The 22,147-nt window shown below is 46.6% G+C and overlaps 1 protein-coding gene across 2 annotated transcripts in view; it reads left to right on the plus strand.

Moving 5' to 3' along the window:
• The first annotated feature begins 591 nt into the window (after positions 1-591).
• The window catches only part of LOC146009812 (uncharacterized), a 49,710-nt gene continuing 28,154 nt past the window's right edge, over positions 592-22,147 (plus strand). The window contains exons 1-5 of one of the 2 annotated variants that reach the window (XM_083150312.1): positions 592-674; positions 5,642-5,718; positions 5,938-6,035; positions 6,157-6,697; positions 8,696-9,826. In XM_083150312.1, the coding sequence (XP_083006438.1) occupies positions 5,685-5,718; positions 5,938-6,035; positions 6,157-6,697; positions 8,696-9,826 (1,804 nt within the window). In that variant the 5' untranslated portion in view covers positions 592-674; positions 5,642-5,684. Of the gene's footprint in view, positions 675-5,641; positions 5,719-5,937; positions 6,036-6,156; positions 6,698-8,695; positions 13,423-22,147 lie in introns of those variants that run through there. The other variant, XM_083150311.1, reaches the window with a different exon arrangement.

Below are 22,147 nucleotides of genomic sequence, written 5' to 3' on the forward strand. Positions count from 1 at the left end.
GGACACTACATGTTGCTCCCACTGTAGAGTAGGACACCACATGCTGCTCCCCCTGTAGAGTAGGACACTAAATGTCACTCCCCCTGTACAGTAGGACACCACATGCTGCTCCCCCTGTATATTAGGACACCATATGATGGTCTCCCTGTATAGTAGGACACTACATGCTGCTCCCCCTGTATAGTAGGACACTACATGAAGCTCCAACTGTATAGTAGGACACTACATGCTGCTCCCCTGTATAGTTATAGTAGGACACTACATGAAGCTTCCCCTGTATAGTAGGACACTACATGCTGCTCCCCCTGTATAGTAGGACACAACATGTCGCTCCCCCTGTACAGTAGGACACCACATGCTGCTCCACCTGAAAAACAGAAGTATGCTGAATTTGAAACGCACAGCCCGGAAGTATTATGGAGTGGACCCCACACACCACAATTAAGAAGGACCGCATATCCCGGAAGTAGGTTGGAACGCACCACCCAGAAGTAGGTGGACCGCACAGACAGCAAATAGCGTGTAAAAATATTCCGGAAATATAGTGGACCGCACAATACGGAAGTAGGGTGGAACGCACAGACAGGAAATCTGGTGGATCCCCCGGAAATGAGGTGTTATTAGCTCGGTAACTGATGCTGAATCTTCTCCTGCCCTCCGTCCGCCATAAGCAGGTAATGGCGCCAGTTATACAGGCGGAGCAGCATGTAGTGCCCTAATATACAGGGGAGCAGCCTGTGGTGTCCTATTATACAGGGGGAGCGGCTTGTGGTGGCCTACTATACAGGGGAAGCGGCCTGTGGTGTCCTACTATAGAGGGGGAGCAGCATGTAGTGTCCTACTATACAGGGCGAGCAGCATGTAGTGTCCTACTGTACAGGGTGGCAGCCTATGGTGTTATGTTATACAGGGGAGCAGCCTGTGGTGTCCTATTATACAGGGGGAGCGGCCTGTGGTGGCCTACTATACAGGAGGAGCAGCATGTAGTGTCCTACTGTACAGGGGGGAGCAGCATGTGGTGTCCTACTATACAGGGGGAGCAGCATGTGGTGTCCTACTATACAGGGGGAGCAGCATGTGGTGTCTTACTATACATCGGGCGCAGCCTGTGGTGTCCTACTGTACAGGGGGAGTAGCATATAGTGTTGTCTTACTGTACAGGGGGAGCTGCTTGTAGTGCCTTACTATGCAGGGGGAGTGGCATGTAGTGTCCTACTGTACAGGGGGAGCGGCCTGTGCTGTCCTACTGTACAGGGGGAGCGGCCTGTGGTGTCATACTGTACAGGTGGAGCAGCCTGTGGTGGCCTACTATACAGGTGGAGCAGCCTGTGGTGGCCTACTCTACAGGTGGAGCAGCCTGTGGCGTCCTACTCTACAGGTGGAGCAGCCTGTGGTGTCCTACACTACAGGTGGAGCTGCCTGTGGTGGCCTACTCTACAGGTGGAGCAGCCTGTGGTGGCCTACTCTACAGGTGGAGCTGCCTGTGGTGGCCTACTCTACAGGTGGAGGAGCCTGTGTCACCTCTGTCTGTCTGCCCCTCCCCTGTGGTATGTAAGCTCTCACGTGCAGGGCCCTCTCACCTCCTCATGTGCTTTTCCTTCTTCCTTCCTTATACCCAGTGTGACCTAATAACAGGACTATTATATTATATTTACACAACAGATTACTGAGGCCTTTATGTCCTTAATGGTCTATGCATCATGTGACATACATACGTGCATGCCATGAATAGGGGAGGGGTTTAGTCACTACCAAGTGGTAAAATTAGGTGCAGAGCTCCCACATATGGTGACATCATGATTAGGGGATGGGATTAGTCACTACCAAGTGGTAGTATTAGGTGCAGAGCTTCAACATATGGTGACATCATGATTAGAGGAGGGGTTTAGTCACTACCAAGTGGTAGAATTGGGTGCCGAGCTTCCACATATGGTGACATCATGATTAGGGGAGCGGTGTAGTCACAACCAAGTGGTCTACTTAGGTGCAGAGCTTGCGCATATGGTGACATCATGATAAGAGGAGGGGTTTAGTCACTACCAAGTGGTAGAATTGGGTGCCGAGCTTCCACATATGGTGACATCATGATTAGGGGAGTGGTGTAGTCACAACCAAGTGGTCTACTTAGGTGCAGAGCTTGCACATATGGTGACATCATGATTAGGGGAGGGGTTTAGTCACTACCAAGTGGAAGAATTGGGTGCCGAGCTTCCACATATGGTGACATCATGATTAGGGGAGGGGTGTAGTCACTACCAAGTGGTAGAATTAGGTGCAGAGCTCCCACACATGGTGACATCATATAGTGCTGTGTTATTAGGGGAGGGGCTTAGTCACTACTAAGTGGTAGAATTGGGTGCCGAGCTTCCACATATGGGGCCTTATTCGAGTTCACTCTTTCAGACAAAATCCTTCTTAGATGGACAAAACCATGTGCACTGCAGGGGGGCAGATGTAACTTGTGCAGATCTAATTAGATTTGGGTGGGGTTTTACTTCAAAGTGAGATCTATATTGCAGTGTTAAAATAAAGCAACCAGTATTTACCCTGCAAAGAATCACCAAAAAATCACCAAATCTATTTCTATCTGCACATGTTACATCTGCACCCCTGCAGTGCACATGGTTTTGTCCATCTAAGAAGGATTTTGTCAGAAAGAGTGAACTCGAATAAGGCCCATGGTGACATCATATAGTGCTGTGTTATTAGGGGAGGAGTTTAGTCACTACCAAGTGGTAGATTTTGGTGCAGAGCTCCCACACATGGGCCCTTATTCTGATCGGTGCGGCCCGATCAGAAATATGCGGTGATGTCCGTCTTGGCGAATCCCCGCCTTCCATACGGATCGCCACCTCCGTCCGTATGCGGATATGTGGCGATCCGCATGAATGTGGACGGGGATACGCCTCCTCCATGGTGGGAGCAGCCCCTGCATTCGATGGTCGCCGAACATCGAATGCAGGGCCGCACGCTCCACCAGGTCCCGCAACACAAGACCACACGGACACTTGTCCGTGTGAAATCTTGTATGGGGGCGGGCAGCTGACATCCGGCGATGTCAGATGCCCGCCCCGTACCCACGCGTCACGGCCTCATTACCATGCATACGCCCCGCGTTTGCATGGGAACGCCCATGAAACGCGGGGCGTATGCATAGGGTAATGAGGATAAGTAGCCCCTCACGCCCCTCTACGCCCCCTGTGCGGCGTATAAAGAATACATGCGGCAAAATCGCCTGCACATGCGCAGAGTGACCTCTGCACATGCGCAGACGATAAACATCGGCGGGCCGTACGCAAGCGTGAATATCCGCACCGATCAGAATAAGGGCCATGGTGACATCATATAGTGCTGTTATTAGGGGAGAGGTTTAGTCACTACCAAGTGGTAGAATTATGGGCAGAGCTCCCACATATGGTGACATCATATAGTGCTGTGTTTTTAGGGGAGGAGTTTAGTCACTACCAAGTGGTAGATTTTGGTGCAGAGCTCCCACATATGGTGACATCATATAGTGCTGTGTTATTAGGGGAGGAGTTTAGTCACTACCAAGTGGTAGAATTAGGTGCAGAGCTCCCACATATAGTGACATCATATAGTGCTGTGTTATTAGGGGAGGGGCTTAGTCACTACTAAGTGGTAGAATTGGGTGCCGAGCTTCCACATATGGTGACATCATATAGTGCTGTTATTAGGGGAGGAGTTAGTCACTACCAAGTGGTAGAATTAGGAGCAGAGCTCCCACATATGGTGACATCATATAGTGCTGCGTTATTAGGGGAGGAGTTTAGTCACTACCAAGTGGTAGAATTAGGTGCAGAGCTCCCACATATAGTGACATCATATAGTGCTGTGTTATTAGGGGAGGGGCTTAGTCACTACTAAGTGGTAGAATTGGGTGCCGAGCTTCCACATATGGTGACATCATATAGTGCTGTTATTAGGGGAGGAGTTAGTCACTACCAAGTGGTAGAATTAGGTGCAGAGCTCCCACATATGGTGACATCATATAGTGCTGTGTTATTTCTGCCTTTTGCTTTTATAACTAATATTGATACTTGTGTATTATCTGGGCGCCCGATTTTTTCATCTCATGCCACTACTTAAGGCATGCTATGCGATGTGATTTTTCATTGTAAAGACCCGATTTTTAATTGTATTGTCACCCATGGGTGATTTCATACCCCCACTATCCAACTACGCATGGAGTTGATTATATATAGTGTGGCGAGCGGACGCGGATTACTTTACATGTATTCTGCGTCCCCTCGCGGGGCTCACTGCGCTCGCCACACTTCGGGCTCGCTGCCCTCGCCACACTATATAAAATCAACTCCATGCGTAGTTGGATAGTGGGGGTATGAAATCACCCATGGGTGACTATACAATTAAAAATCGGGTCTTTACAATGAAAAATCGCTTTGCATTAATTGTATGCCACTATATTGCATGCGATGCGATGTAATACAATGAAAAAGTCGGGCACCCAGATATTACACAAGTACCTTAATATTTTGCCATTTCATGGGTTATTTTGTGGGGATTTCTATTATTTTACTAGTTTTTAATAATAATAATTTGTGATTTATATATTTCACTTGGCCAGTGCCCCGTATACCTCCAGCGTTCTGTCCTGTGGGCTGTATATACAGTGGTAGTAGTTTATGGGTAGTATGGATGGTGTAATGGTTAGCATTACTGCCTCACAGCACTGAGGACATGGGTTCAATACCCACCATGGCCCTAACTGTGTGGAGTTTGTATATTCTCCCCGTACTTGTGTGGGTTTCCTCCTGGTACTCCGGTTTCCTCCCACAATCCAAAAATATATACTGGTATGTTAATTGGCTTCCAACAAAACTAACCCTAGAATGTCTGTATGTGCGTGTACATGTGGTAGGGAATATAGATTGTAAGCTCCACTGGGGCAGGGACTGATGTGAGTGTTCAAATATTCTCTGTACAGCGCTGTGGAATATGTGTGCGCTATATAAGAAACTGTTAATAAAAAAATAAGGTACTTATGTAATATCTGGGCTTCCGTTTTTCTTATGAGACCGCATCCCCTCGCGGGGCTCGCTGCGCTCGCCACTATATAAAATCAACTCCATGCGTAGTTGGATAGTAGGGGTATGAAAAAATGGGGTGCATTTAACATGGGAGCCCAGATAATACATGAGTACCAAAAATAATATTACCTCTACTTCTTCGCATTGTATAATATGTCACTAAGGGCCTTATTCTAGTTAACTCTTTCTGACAAAATCCTTCTTAGATGGACAAAACCATGTGCACTGCAGGTGGGGCAGATGTAATTTGTGCAGAGAGAATTAGATTTGGGTGGGGTTTTACTTCAAAGTGAGATCTATATTGCAGTGTAAAAATAAAGCAGCCAGTATTTACCCTGCACAGAAACAAAATAACTCACCCAAATCTAATTCTCTCTGCACATTTTACATCTGCCCCCCTGCAGTGCACATGGTTTTGTCCTTCTAAGAAGGTTTTTGTCAGAAAGAGTGAACTAGAATAAGGCCCTAAGATAGAGTCCGGATAATCTGTGAGGTTCTTCTACAGTATGTATCATTGTGTGTGTCAGGTGCCTATAAGGTGTCAGGATGTCACTGTCTATCTCTCCATGCAGGACTGGGAGCATATAGAGGAACAGGGGTCTATATAAGGACGTGATGATGGAGAATCACCGGCCTCTCACATCACTGGGTAAGAGGAGACATTTACTGTACAGGGGAGAGCAGGTATGGGGGTCCCCTATATACACTCAGCATCTGATAATCACATACATACCGTGTACTCAGTCACTGTGTGTCTCCTACAGATGGGGCCAGTAACAGGAATACCCCAGAGAGAGGTCCCCGTCTTCTGTATTCCCAGTATAATCACATATATACCATGTCCTCAGTCACTGTGTGTCTCCTACAGATGGGCCCAGTAACAAAGATACCCCAGAGAGATGTCCCCGTCCTCTGTATTCCCAGGATTGTACAGAAGAGAATCACAGGACCCCACAGGAGGATCAGGTAGGTGGGATTTAGGGTCTTGCAAGTATACCAAAGTGGCTGTCACTATATGATCTGTACAGGAGCTGTGTGTCTTATACACTGATATGTTATACCGTGTAATGTTATTGTCTTAATTTAGGGTGAATCCCTGACTGTTATCAAGATAGAAGATACAGAGGGAGAAGAGACGTATGTGACTGATATGAAGGCAAAAGGTCCAGAGGGAGAAGAAGAGACGTATGTGACTGATATGAAGGCAGAAGATACAGAGGGAGGAGAAGAGACCTATGTGACTGATATGAAGGCAGAAGATACAGAGGGAGAAGAAGAGACGTATGTGACTGATATAAAGGCAGAAGATACAGAGGGAGGAGAAGAGACGTATGTGACTGATATGAAGGCAGAAGATAAAGAGGGAGAAGAAGAGACGTATGTGACTGGTATGAAGGCAGAAGATACAGAGGGAGGAGAAAAGACGTATGTGACTGATATGAAGGCAGAAGATACAGAGGGAGGAGAAGAGACGTATGTGACTGATATGAAGGCAGAAGATACAGAGGGAAGAGAAAAGACATGTGTGACTGATATGAAGGCAGAAGATACAGAGGAAGAAGAAGAGATGTATGTGAGGGGTGATCAGCAGTGTAAGGAGGAGGAGATCCCTACAGATTTTAGAACAGGTGAGTAATAAATGTTTATTATAGAAAAGAGTCACATATCCTCCTTGCTTAGCCACTACAAGCAATGATTTAAAATCTTGCTCTGTTAAACTAATTAAAATGCTTCTGACTAGTCTCCTCCCCACACTCTCTGGTGCATCTCATACATCAGGAGCCATCAGCCCCTATTATACTCCTGCTCTCCCCCTCACATCATGGGGGAAATTTACTAAAAGAAATTTGTAAAAAATAGGTGTATTTGTATCCAGAAATACACTTATTTTTGACATTTACTGTCCCGAAAATACGGCAATTCGTATTTGTATTAATAGCACATCAATACGACTACGAATTGCCGTATTTTTGGGATAGTAAATGTCAAAAATAAGTGTATTTCTGGATACAAATACACCTATTTTTTTACAAATTTCCTTTAGTAAATTTCCCCCCATGTCACTGTGCTACCGACCCAGAGATCTGACCATTCTCCTCCCCGCACTCTCTGGTGTGTCTCATATATCAGGAGCCATCAGCCCCTTTTATACTCCTGCTCTCCCCTCACATCATGTCACTGTGTGTTACCAGCCCAGAGATCTGACCAGTCTCCTCCCCGCACTCTCTGGTGTATCTCATACATCCTTATCACACCGACATGTGTTTCACCTTTTCTAAAAGGCTTATTCGGCCTTGATAAAGCGTGAAACACGTGTCGGTGTTATAAGGATGTATGAGATACACCAGAGAGTTCGGGGATCTCATACATCCTTATCACACCGACATGTGTTTCACCTTTTCTAAATGGCTTTTTCGGCCTTGATAAACCATGAAACACGTGTCGGACTGGCAGAGCTAAGGTTAATGTCATTATGGTGGCAGGGGGAGGGAGCGGGGCAGTCAGCCGGGCTGAAAGTCCGCGCATCTTTCAGCCCGGCTGCTGTACTCACTAAGCGATGATGGCTCAAATATCAGCCATCATAGCTAGTGTGCTGGTCAAACCAGCAGATGGACCACCTCACTGACGATGATGCAGGAGCGCATCATCATCGCTGGTCGGGGATCGCTGGCCCATACACACTAATCGATGTTTAGCTGATAAAAGTGTGTATGGGCCTTTAGTTCCCACAATCACACATCCACTAAGCAATATATAAATTGTTTAAAATTTGTTTTAGTTACATTTATGGGCAGTACGGATGGTGTAATTGTTAGCATTACTGCCTCACAGCACTGAGTTCATGGGTTCGATTCCCACCATGGCCCTAACTGTGCGGAGTTTGTATATTCTCCCCGTACTTGAGTGGGTTTCCTCCGGGTACTCCGGTTTGCTCCCACAATCCAAAAATATACTGGTAGTTTAATTGGCTCCCAACAAAATAACCCGAGAATATCTGTCTGTGTGCGCGTGTACATGTGGTAGGGAATATAGAGTGTAAGCTCCACTGGGGCAGGGACTGATGTGAATGTTCACATATTCTCTGTACAGCGCTGCGTAATTTGTATGTGCTATATAATAATAATAATAATAATAATAAATACATTTATTTGAGATATACAATTGTAACAACATCTGATGAGATATATTATATATTATGAGTTATATTATCTCCAGCAGGGGGAGACACAAGCAGGGACTGATGGGAATTGCTGTATACTCTCTGTAGTGCGGAGTTATGTGTGTACACTGTATAATAATAGTTATATTATCTCCAGCAGGGGGAGACACAAGCAGGGACTGATGGGAATTGCTGTATACTCTCTGTAGTGCGGAGTTATGTGTGTACACTGTATAATAATAATAGTTATTTTATCTCCAGCAGCGGGAGACACAAGCATGGACTGATGGGAATTGCTGTATACTCTCTGTAGTGCGAAGTTATGTGTGTACACTGTATAATAATAATAGTTATATTATCTCCAGCAGGGGGAGACACAAGCAGGGACTGATGGGAATTGCTGTATACTCTCTGTAGTGCGGAGTTATGTGTGTACACTGTATAATAATAGTTATATTATCTCCAGCAGGGGGAGACACAAGCAGGGATGCCCTGGAGGGAGATCGCATCTTGTCTGCAGATACTAAACTAGAAGATGACATCACACAGGACTCTCCAGGAGACATCCCCATTACTGTATATATACCCCCAGTACCTGACAGCGCTGATATACCATCTGATCCCTCTATTAGTGATGCCTGTTCTTCTAATACCCATCCTGCCGCTCATACATGTGATACACAGTGTCCCTGTGCTGGGGGTGGGAAATGTGTAATATCTAACCTACATGTGGTTACACATCAGAGACATTACATAGATGAGAGGCCGTATCAATGCTCTGAATGCGGGAAATGTTTTACACAGAAATCATCTCTTGTTACACATCAGAGAATTCACACAGGTGAGAGGCCGTATCAATGCTCTGTGTGTGGGAAATGTTTTACAGAAAAGTCAAATCTTGTTATACATCAGAGAATTCACACAGGTGAGAGGCCATTTCCATGTTCTGTGTGTGGGAAATCTTTTAAATGCAAATCATATCTTTATACACATCAGAGAAGTCACACAGGTGCGAGGCCATTTCAATGCTCTGATTGTGGGAAATATTTTAAACGCAAATCATATCTTTATACACATCAGAGAATTCACACAGGTGAGAAACCATTTTCATGCTCTGATTGTGGAAAATGTTTTAGTTGCAAATCAGATCTTGTTATACATCAGAGACGTCATACAGGTGAGAAACCATTTCCATGCTCTGAGTGCGGGAAATGTTTTACACGGAAATCAGAACTTGTTAGACATCAGATAAGTCACACAGGTGAGAAACCATTTCCATGCTCTGAGTGCGGGAAATGTTTTACACGGAAATCAGAACTTGTTAGACATCAGAGAATTCATACAAGGGAGAGGCCTTTTCCATGCTCTGAGTGTGAGCAATATTTTACATACAAATCAGAACTTGTTACACATCAGAGAAGTCACACAGATGAGTGTCCATTTCCGTGCTCTGCATGTGGAAAATGTTTTACAAACAAATCGCTTCTTGTTAGTCATCAAAGAATTCATACAGGTCAGAGGCCATTTCCATGCTCTGAATGTGGGAAATGTTTTACGCAAAAATCACATCTTATTAGACATCACAAATGTCACACAGGTGAGAGCCCATTTCTGTGCTCTGAGTGCGGGAAATGTTTTAAACACAAATTAAATCTGGTTAGACATCAGAGTAGTCACAGATGAGAGGATATTTCCATGTTCTGAATTACATGTAAAACATTTCCCACAATCAGAACTTGTTAGACCTCTGAGAAGTCACACGGGTAACATAGCTGCTGAGGTTGAACACAAACATTAGTCCATCAAGTCCAACCTGTATTTGATCTCCTGCGGTGCACAGCTTATATTTATAAATTACTATTGGCCGAGGGACAGATTTGTCATATCATATATAATTTCTAGAAGGCAGAGCATTGTCTTATGCCTAGGGGCGGCTCCTTTAACATTGGTGGTCAGCGGGGAATCTGATTGGCAGCATTCCCGCCATAGACGGCTCTGCTCCTGAACATGTGAGTAGAGCCGCCTGCCTGCCTGCTAGCGCTGTAGCGGTTTCTAGGTAGAGATGCATCGCGGTGCTGCTGGTGGGGCAGAGTCTACCTCTAAGAAAAATGGCCGCTGGTATTGGTAGAGGGCTTCTGCGCATGCCCAATGAGCAGCTCCTCCTCCCATGGTCCTCTGCAGAGTCTTTCTGAGTCCAGGGCCTGGTGCTGTATTGGGATATCAGGCACCTTCTTCCTGACTTTATAAATGAAATAACAAAAGTTCAGTGGTAGACAAGGACCAGCCCCGAGCTTGTAGCGGTTATAGGAAGTACATACATCTATCTATATATCTATATAATGTGTGTGTATACAATCTGAGGCACCTGAGTTATTGTTTTGTGTCAAATGTCCACATACAGTGGATGTGCATAATATATATATATATATACTGAGACACATGCAGAAGTCCGGCACTCTGTATGCCAACCGCTTGTTTTCTTGCCCGGGTGCCGGCTTTGACAGAGATTCCGTCATTAACAGTAGTCCATAAATGAAGCGTCACTCCAGGACTCCTCTGATTGGGCCAAACGGCTGTGTTTAACCGAGTCTGTGTCCTGAAGCCGGGCTCCGCATGAAACAAGAGGAGAGACGCTTATTTTCTGGACCACTAAATATATATTCGTCATTTGTGCCAACCAACAGATTCAACAGCTTTCATTGGGAGGTGGAAAACTATCGGTTGAATCGACACTTACGCCTACATGAACACTTTCGGGGTAAAAACTGTACAAAATAAACGTAATCATTTGTCTGTATCTGAGTCTCAGGCTTTTTGCAAAATTGCATCTTACACTGATATAGTTGTCCGCGCCGCCGATAAGGGCGGGGCCATTGTCATTCAGGACTTAAATGCATAAGTCAGAGATTCAGAGACCGTTATTGGACGGGGATGTATATTTGAAACTTACTGGTGACCCCACTGACAGATTTAAAAGGTTGTTGTCGGATCGGTTGAGCAGGGCAGTTGTGGAGGGAGAAATCACCCAGAACTTGTGTGATGCGTTGTTGCCCACATGTCCGGTGGTACCCCTTTTATACACCCTGCCCAGGGTCCATAAGAGCATGACATCGCCTCCTGGCCATCCCATTATCTCTGCCTGTGGTTCTTCGTTCCAAAAAGTGTCATCATACATAGATGTACTGCTGCAGCCTTGTGTTGTCGGGCAGGATTATCACTACTGCATTCTTAGATAAACTCTTGGCGGTGAGTAACATTCCTTGTGGCAGCTGGCCGTGTAGCCTAGATATCACAAACCTTTATACCGTGATCCCTAATAGCGACGGTATAGCGGTTGTGAACACCCAATGTACCGCGGACCGGCGGTGCAATTGATATGTGATTTATTGGAGATGCTTCTTACTTCAAATTATTTTTTATTTAATGGTTTATATTCCTTGCAGGTGTCTGGCGTAGCGATGGGGTCCCCAGTGGCCCCATCGTACGCCAATACATTTATGCTGCAATGTGAACAGAATGTTTTCTTTACCGATCCCTAGATATCTGGCAGGATTAAGTTCTATGTCAGATATATAGATGATCTGTTCCTTATTTGGCCGGGAACGAAGTGTGAATTAGAGTCGGTGATCTGCTCACACAATAACACCAAGTGTCCCATCAAATTTACCCATGTCATTGATGCTAAAAAGGTCAACTTTTCAGATGTTGACGTATCTTTGGTTGGTTGAAGGCGGCATCAGTACTAATTTATATCAGAAACCATCGGATCGTAACGCTACTCTCCATGCTAAGCGCTTCCATCCCAGGTCGTCCACAGTGGGTCTCCCGTTCTCCCAGTTCATACGTGCGTACATTGTGTAGTGATCCATCGATGGCAACCATGCAAATAGATCTAATGATCAATAAGTTCTTAGCTAGAGGCTATCGAGCTAATGACCTTTTATCTGCGAATAAGAAAGCCCTTTCCATTCCTCGATCTACATTATTATCTCCCACTGAAAACACCATCAGGCTGTTAGGATGCCGCGGATTAACCATTTCAATGATCATAGTAAAATGATTGATCAGACCTGTAAGAAACTGGCCAATAGTTCGAACGGATCCAACTTTAAATCTTCATGACACTAGTATCATGTCGAGTTATACTCGGGGACGTAACATACGTGACATTGTGGTACGCACCGATGTCACAGGTATGGACAAAGTTAATCCCAGTACTTCAAATGCCTTAATTGTCTAACCTGCAGGGCGATGGTGTCCGGTAACAGCTTTAGACACCCCCATAGTGGTAAGGAGATCTTTATTAAACATTGTGTTGCTTGCAGCACACACTTCATTGTTTACCTCATCGCCTGTCCCTGTGGACTTCGTTATGTAGGAAAGACAGACAGAACACTCAGGGAAAGGATGGCAATGCCATCACTTCGGGAGTGGGGATCAGCCTGTGGCCAGGCATTTGTAATGAGCTGGTCATGGACTAGCAACACTCCGGTACATGATAATTGATCATGTGCCGCCTTCCTTGAGGGGTGGCAATCGGTCTGAGAAATTATTAAAACGGGAAACTCGGTGGATTTACCAATTAGGTACTTTGGCACTGCGTGGCCTCAATGAACAATTGGGGTTACGACTTTTTTTGTAGTTAGGTGAATTTATTGTGTACGGTCATTTCCACGGCGTGGCCCGACATTTATTTCATTGTAAAGTGGGTATGATGTATAGAAATTCAGCCGTAAAGAAATGTGAGATTACCTGGAATATGACGTTATGTATATACTGTATGCCCATTGGTTTTATATGTATTGTATAAACCCGTTGCCATGGTGTTGAGTCGGACCTTCATGACGTCATGGTTATGCGTCCTGGTTCCGTACTCGGATCCGGAAGGCGGGTGTTTTCTGTGCACATGAGGGGGGGTATGAGGTGAGACTTTGCTTGTATGTATGACATTTGCCTGATGACAATGTAAATTAAACAGCGAAACGTTGCAGTTTTCCTGTGTATCGTGTTTTCACTTACCGGAAAACTCTGTACTACCAAATGACCATGTTTAATGTTAACAGTGTCTGACATCAATTATGTCATCTATGATTTAAATAAAATTATTTTACAAATTGTAAAAATTCGTACCCACTGTTGAGTATCACACTAAGGTGGAGGTTCTGTTTTAGCTCTATATCCTTTCCTTGTATGTATGTATGTATGTATGTGTGTGTATTATATATATATATATATATATATATATATATATATATATATATATATATATATATATATTGGAAAGAGCAGTGCAATTTAGTGACTTCATGCTTTTAAGAAGGTCTATGGAGTTTTGGGCATCGGCCGTCTTCCGTCCCGGAGTGACGCTGCTCTTTGTAGTCATTTGTTGGTGGTGACCTGGTTCCTGCTCAGCGAGCACCCGGCTGCGGGGCCCATATTGTATGTGAGTACCGCCATATATACACAAGATGCGGAATAGCCGTCTACAGCTGGTACTAGACGCTTGGTGCCCTCCATTTACCTTGCTGGTGTAGCGGGAAAATAGCGCAAAGCCGATGAGCCAATGTATGTGTGTGTGTGTGTGTGTGTGTGTATGTATGTATGTGTATGTATGTAGTGTTCATTCTAGCACCCGCTATATTTGAAAACCCATGCAGTTCCTCTTCCCTGCCTGGGGTGTCGCTGTCTGCTGTGGTGTTTGTAGCACACGTCTGGTTTGCATCAGTGCTGATATACAGACCACACTGTGCTAGAACCTCTACAGCAGTCAGCGACACCCCAGGCAGGGAAGAGGAACTGCATGGCTTTTCAAATTTAGCGGGTGCTAGAATGAACACTATGTATGTATGTATGTATGTATGTATGCGTGTATGTATGTATGCGTATGTGTATGTATGTATGTATGCATGTGTGTATGTATGTATGTATGAGTATGTATATGTGTGTATGTATGCATGTGTGTATGTATGTGTGTATGTATGTATGCGTGTATGTATATGTGTGTGTGTTCTTATAGTTTTCTGTAAACTACAGAACAAGCACTGAAACATTATGAAGAACCTCCAGGCCTTTGTGTACGTATTCAAAAGCCACAAGTGCTACACGTGCGGTCACTTGTATTTCACTTTGTGAGGTGCTGGCTGCAGAAAATTCTGGTTATTGGGCGTGTCAAACTAATGGAAAGTGTATTTGTGTGTGTGTGTGTGTGTGTGTGTATATGTATATATATATATATATATATATATATATATATATATATATATATGATTTTACATGTGTCTGGATTCACGGTGCTGCGTCCCTTCATCGGGACCACATACAGCTAACATATATACAGTATGTATGTGGTCCTGGCAAAGGGGCGCACATGTCCTGAAATGCCCATACTTTGTTTTAGCCTCTGCAAATTTGTTGTTTTAGCACTGGAGCACTTGTGATGTATGTAAGAGTGCAGGTGTATATATACACACAACACGGACACCGACACATTGGTGAGGGGTGCTGGCACAGACCTTTAAGAAAGAGTCGGGGAGCACAAGAGTTCCCACTACGATATAGGGGAGGGGGGTAATAGTAGAGGAAGAGTCGGGGAGCACAAGAGTTCCCACTACGATATAGGGGAGGGGGGGGGGGGTAATAGTAGAGGAAGAGTCAGGGAGCACAAGAGTTCCCACTACGATATAGGGGAGGGGGGGTAATAGTAGAGGAAGAGTCGGGGAGCACAAGAGTTCCCACTATGATATAGGGGAGGGGGTAATAGTAGAGGAAGAGTGGGGGGCACAAGAGTTCCCACTACGATATAGGGGAGGGGGGGTAATAGTAGAGGAAGAGTCGGTGCACAAGAGTTCCCACTACGATATGGGGGAGGGGGTAATAGTAGAGGAAGAGTCGGGGAGCACAAGAGTTCCCACTACGATATGGGGGAGGGGGTAATAGTAGAGGAAGAGTCGGGGAGCACAAGAGTTCCCACTATGATATAGGGGAGGGGGTAATAGTAGAGGAAGAGTCGGGGAGCACAAGAGTTCCCACTATGATAAAGGGGAGGGGGGGTAATAGTAGAGGAAGAGTTGGGGAGCACAAGAGTTCCCACTTTGATATAGGGGAGGGGGTAATAGTAGAGGAAGAATTCGGGGAGCACAAGAGTTCCCACTACGATATAGGGGAGGGGGGTAATAGTAGAGGAAGAGTCAGGGAGCACAAGAGTTCCCACTACGATATAGGGGAGGGGAGGTAATAGTAGAGGAAGAGTCGGGAGCACAAGAGTTCCCACTACGATATAGGGGAGGGGGTGTAATAGTAGAGGAAGAGTCGGGGAGCACAAGAGTTCCCACTATGATAAAGGGGAGGGGGGGTAATAGTAGAGGAAGAGTTGGGGAGCACAAGAGTTCCCACTTTGATATAGGGGAGGGGGTAATAGTAGAGGAAGAATTCGGGGAGCACAAGAGTTCCCACTACGATATAGGGGAGGGGGGTAATAGTAGAGGAAGAGTCAGGGAGCACAAGAGTTCCCACTATGATATAGGGGAGGGGGGTTATAGTAGAGGAAGAGTTGTGGAGCACAAGAGTTCCCACTTCGATATAGGGGAGGGGGTAATAGTAGAGGAAGAATTCGGGGAGCACAAGAGTTCCCACTACGATATAGGGGAGGGGGGTAATAGTAGAGGAAGAGTCAGGGAGCACAAGAGTTCCCACTACGATATAGGGGAGGGGAGGTAATAGTAGAGGAAGAGTCGGGAGCACAAGAGTTCCCACTACGATATAGGGGAGGGGGTGTAATAGTAGAGGAAGAGTCGGGGAGCACAAGAGTTCCCACTACGATATAGATGAGGGGGGTAATAGTAGAGGAAGAGTCAGGGAGCACAAGAGTTCCCACTACGATATAGGGGAGGGGAGGTAAAAGTAGAGGAAGAGTCGGGGAGCACAAGAGTTCCCACTATGATATAGGGGAGGGGGTAATAGTAGAGGAAGAGTGGGGGAGCACAAGAGTTCCCACTACGATATAGGGGAGGGGGGGTAATAGTAGAGGAAGAGTCGGTGCACAAGAGTTCCCACTACGATATGGGGGAGGGGGTAATAGTAGAGGAAGAGTTGGGGAGCACAAGAGTTCCCACTATGATATAGGGGAGGGGGTAATAGTAGAGGAAGAGTCGGGGAGCACAAGAGTTCCCACTATGATAAAGGGGAGGGGGGGTAATAGTAGAGGAAGAGTTGGGGAGCACAAGAGTTCCCACTTTGATATAGGGGAGGGGGTAATAGTAGAGGAAGAATTCGGGGAGCACAAGAGTTCCCACTACGATATAGGGGAGGGGGGTAATAGTAGAGGAAGAGTCAGGGAGCACAAGAGTTCCCACTACGATATAGGGGAGGGGAGGTAATAGTAGAGGAAGAGTCGGGAGCACAAGAGTTCCCACTACGATATAGGGGAGGGGGTGTAATAGTAGAGGAAGAGTCGGGGAGCACAAGAGTTCCCACTATGATATAGGGGAGGGGGGTTATAGTAGAGGAAGAGTTGTGGAGCACAAGAGTTCCCACTTCGATATAGGGGAGGGGGTAATAGTAGAGGAAGAATTCGGGGAGCACAAGAGTTCCCACTACGATATAGGGGAGGGGGGTAATAGTAGAGGAAGAGTCAGGGAGCACAAGAGTTCCCACTACGATATAGGGGAGGGGAGGTAATAGTAGAGGAAGAGTCGGGAGCACAAGAGTTCCCACTACGATATAGGGGAGGGGGTGTAATAGTAGAGGAAGAGTCGGGGAGCACAAGAGTTCCCACTACGATATAGGGGAGGGGGTGTAATAGTAGAGGAAGAGTCGGGGAGCACAAGAGTTCCCACTACGATATAGGGGAGGGGGAGTAATAGTAGAGGAAGAGTCGGGGAGCACAAGAGTTCCCACTAGGGAAGCCAAGCCCGGGGCATTTTTCAATCCCGGGATTCGGGATTGAAAAAAAGCTCAATCTCGGGATCCCGGGATTGGCTTTCCTAATTAAAAGACTGCCCCACAAACTTACATTTGATGGTTGCCGGGTGGGGGGACGGGTCGTCCATGCCGCTGGCGTGCTGGCTTCGCGCTTGCTGTGGGCGCTTGGGCTGGGCGAGTGGGCGCGCTGGCTGGCTGGGTGGGTGCTTGGGCTTGGTGGGTGCTTGGGCTGGGCGGGTGGGAGGGCGCGCTGTCCGGCACGGCATTACAATGCCGGGCGCGTCCTCTGCCTGCGCAGCGTGACCCCTGATCTCACGCTGAGAGGTCACGCTGCACACAGTGCTGCCGGGAGAAGTCGGGCAGCGTCTGAGCGATGCTCAGACGCTGCCCGGCATTATACTGCGCGCATGCGCAGTCTAATCCCGAAATCCCGGAATTGGAAACTCCAATCCCGGGATTGAAATCCCGGCGTTTTGGGGGCCAAATCCCGGGATCCCGCCGATCCCGATCCCGGGATTAGACACCCTAGTTCCCACTACGATAAAGGGGAGGGGGGGTAATAGTAGAGGAAGAGTCGGGGCGCACAAGAGTTCCCACTACGATATAGGGGAGGGGGAGGGGGGGTAATAGTAGAGGAAGAGTCGGGGAGCACAAGAGTTCCCACTACGATATAGGGGAGGGGGGGTAATAGTAGAGGAAGAGTCAGGGAGCACAAGAGTTCCCACTACGATATAGGGGAGGGGGGTAATAGTAGAGGAAGAGTCAGGGAGCACAAGAGTTCCCACTACGATATAGGGGAGGGGGGCTAATAGTAGAGGAAGAGTCGGGGAGCACAAGAGTTCCCACTACGATATAGGGGAGGGGGGGTAATAGTAGAGGAAGAGTCGGGGAGCACAAGAGTTCCCACTATGATATAGGGGAGGGGGGGTAATAATAGAGGAAGAGTCGGGGAGCACAAGAGTTCCCACTACGATATAGGGGAGGGGGGGTAATAGTAGAGGAAGAGTCGGGGAGCACAAGAGTTCCCACTACGATATAGGGGAGGGGGGTAATAGTAGAGGAAGAGTCGGGGAGCACAAGAGTTCCCACTATGATATAGGGGAGGTGGGTAATAGTAGAGGAAGAGTCGGGAGCACAAGAGTTCCCACTATGATATAGGGGAGGGGGGTAATAGTAGAGGAAGAGTGGGGGGGCACAAGAGTTCCCACTACGATATAGGGGAGGGGGGGTAATAGTAGTTGAAGAGTCGGGGAGCACAAGAGTTCCCACTACGATATAGGGGAGGGGAGGTAATAGTGGAGGAAGAGTCGGGAGCACAAGAGTTCCCACTACGATATAGGGGAGGGGGTGTAATAGTAGAGGAAGAGTCGGGGAGCACAAGAGTTCCCACTACGATATAGGGGAGGGGGGGTAATAGTAGAGGAAGAGTCGGGGAGCACAAAAGTTCCCACTACGATATAGGGGAGGGGGGTAATAGTAGAGGAAGTGTCAGGGTGCACAAGAGTTCCCACTACGATATAGGGGAGGGGGGTAATAGTAGAGGAAGAGTCGGGGTGCACAAGAGTTCCCACTACGATATAGGGGAGGGGGGTAATAGTAGAGGAAGAGTGAGGGAGCACAAGAGTTCCCACTACGATATAGGGGAGGGGGGGTAATAAAGGAAGAGTCGGGGCGCACAAGAGTTCCCACTACGATATAGGGGAGGGGGGGTAATAGTAGAGGAAGAGTCGGGGGCACAAGAGTTCCCACTATGATATAGGGGAGGGGGGGTAATAGTAGAGGAAGAGTCGGGTAGCACAAGAGTTCCCACTACGATATAGGTGAGGGGGGTAATAGAGGAAGAGTCGGGGCGCACAAGAGTTCCCACTACGATATAGGGGAGGGGGGGTAATAGTAGAGGAAGAGTCAGGGGGACCAAGAGTTCCCACTATGATATAGGGGAGGGGGGGGTAATAGTAGAGGAAGAGTCGGGGGCACAAGAGTTCCCACTATGATATAGGGGAGGGGGGGTAATAGTAGAGGAAGAGTCGGGGGCACAAGAGATCCCACTACGATATAGGGGAGGGGGGGGTAATAGTAGAGGAAGAGTCGGGGGCACAAGAGTTCCCACTATGATATAGGGGAGGGGGGGTAATAGTAGAGGAAGAGTCGGTGCACAAGAGTTCCCACTATGATATAGGGGAGGGGGGTAATAGTAGAGGAAGAGTCGGGGGCACAAGAGTTCCCACTATGATATAGGGGAGGGGGGGTAATAGTAGAGGAAGAGTCGGGGCGCACAAGAGTTCCCACTATGATATAGGGGAGGGGGGTAATAGTAGAGGAAGAGTGGGGGGGGGGGCACAAGAGTTCCCACTACGATATAGGGGAGGGGGGGTAATAGTAGAGGAAGAGTGGGGGGCACAAGAGTTCCCACTACGATATAGGGGAGGGGAGGGGGGGGGGGTAATAGTAGAGGAAGAGTGGGGGGGCACAAGAGTTCCCACTACGATATAGGGGAGGGGCACAAGAGTTCCCACTACGATATAGGTTTGTACCATTGTGTAGATCTGAAGAATTTGTTGTTGGAATTGTGGATAAAGACCCAATAAAGGATCCCCATTTTCTGTAAACCATGTGACTCCTTTTTCTACCTCTGACCAGGTGGATTGTCGCTAGAAATACATTGTTTCCATCAGGAGTCGTCTAACTGATTGTGGTACTTGGACTTTTCTGGAGGTCGGAATTTTCGGGATCCTTTACTTTGCAATAGTTACTATTCGTGTTAGATTGGGGATTAGACTCTTGTTATCCCGGCCCAAGTTCCCAGAGGTAAAGACTGAACAAAGAAGAGCGTTCGGGTCTAATGAGATATTTAGCTTAAACGTATTAAGAAATACGACAAGGATTACAACTATATATGATCCACGATGTTTCTCTTTTTAACAACTCTTTGTCACGATCACCACCTCTTTTTCCTTTTAATAGGCATAGAGCTGGTATTAAAAGGAAAAAGAGGTGGTGATCGTGACAAAGAGTTTTTATATATATTTTTATATGTATTTCTTTTATGTATTTTCTATATATATATATATATATATATATATCTTTTTATATATATATATATATATATATATATGTATTTGTTTATATGTGTGGTATATACAGTAGTGAAATGAATGCATATGAAATATTTGTGTTTTAATGTGTTATTGTAGTGAATCTGCGATGTACACGTTGTAATTAGCCCGTCTTTATAACTAGGAAGGAGCTGTGACCGCGGACCATCGATGGATGCGATCACACAGGTCAACAATGACAACTTGTGATTGACTTAAAAAGACACAAAGCGCTGCTATAAGCCGCCTTGATTATGAATATATATTTTTGGATATGGGCGCTGTTAGAAGCCGCCCACAGGGGGACTTTCCCACTGAGTACGGCCGCTCTGATTTGATAGCCGGTACTATAAAAATCTGGGGAGCGGACGTAGTAGCCACGCCCTCTGACGAAGTCTTTGTGACGAAACACATCAGGGCGTGGCCTACATCGCTCCTGCTACCTGCCTCCCAGACGTGTTCTCCGGCTGTGGCTTCTCGTTCCCCGTCCTGCAATCCAGCGTGGCGGCGCACTGATAGAGGTCCATTCGGGTCCATCGATGGTCATGTGAGCAGTATATGCCTGTGTTGTGCTTATTCAAAACCGTGTGGTATCCAGTCCACAGAGTGCATAATCTTGGTACGGGGCTACTCTGAATTGTACCGTGGATATTTTATTGTCCCAATTAAAAAACTCAGTTTAATGCACCATGAAGCGCTGTTTTTCCTACATTCCCAAATAGATTTCTATCTCTGTGGGTTCCAGAGATCTTCTCCTCCTGAGATTGAAAAACCAGCTGCGGGTCGCAGAACGGACTCTGGTGCTTCCCCAATCCTTTGTGAGAATATTCAAAAGGACTTAAATACTGGACTGTGCTTATTTGGTGAATCAGTATAGCGCTCACTGTTGTTTCTTCTGCAAATATATATATATATATATATAACTGACTTTCCCTCAGCCAGCTTACACGCCCTGGTGAGTGCCACCAATTTGGCTACCTGTAACTGACTTTCCCTCAGCCAGCTTACACGCCCTGGTGAGTGTAAGCTACCTGTGCGAAGTGAGGTGGTCCAAGAGGCTCAACCTCTATTATACCTTCACCATTTACAACAGCATAGCCAGTGCACAGTTCTCCCATCTCTGTGGCAGCTGCCATTAGTGAAAAAGGTTATGTCATCCTCTTCTAATGGGCTGTCACTTATGTCAGGACGTTCTGTCATGCCCATCCAGATTCTCACAAAATTTTACCATTTCAGAAACTTCAGCATCAACTCCCACCCTTTGTGCCTTGGAAGGCACACCTGGAAGGAATGTTGCTGGGTTTAAAGTATTACATCTTTTTTTATGGTAATATTTGCAGGAGCCATCAGTGCCAGTTCCCATTTGGTAAACCTGGCTGATGAGTCGTGTCGTGTTTGGGCAGAATTTAGGAGTGCCGAGACTGCATGAGGAGCATGAATAGTTAAATTGTGTCCCAACACCACATCCTCACTCTTGTTTACCAGTAGCACTATGGTGGTTACACTGCGTGGACAAATAGGAAGTGCCCAAGCTACCGGGTCTAATTGGGCGAAGTCAATACTCCTGTCACACACCCAGCAGACTCTGTGCCGAACAAATCAAATGGTTTCCCATAATCAGGCATTCCCAGGGCAGGGGCTTTAGCTAGGCTTGCTTTTAATTCCTCAAAAGCCCATTCAGATTCCTCAGTATGGGAAACCCGGTCTGGCTTATTTGACGAGACCATTTCCTGCAGTGGTAATGCCAGAACAGAGAAACCTGGGATCCAGTTATGACAATACCCACACATACCTAGGAAGGTTCAGATTTGCTGCTGAGTCTGCGGCAGTTTCATGTCCTGTATTGCTTGTATTCAGTCGGCAGTGAGGTGTCGCAACCCCTGGGTAAGGCAATGTCCCTAGTA

Source organism: Crinia signifera, chromosome 6 (assembly GCF_055691185.1).
Source record: "Crinia signifera chromosome 6, ASM5569118v1, whole genome shotgun sequence".
NCBI lineage: Eukaryota > Metazoa > Chordata > Amphibia > Anura > Myobatrachidae > Crinia > Crinia signifera.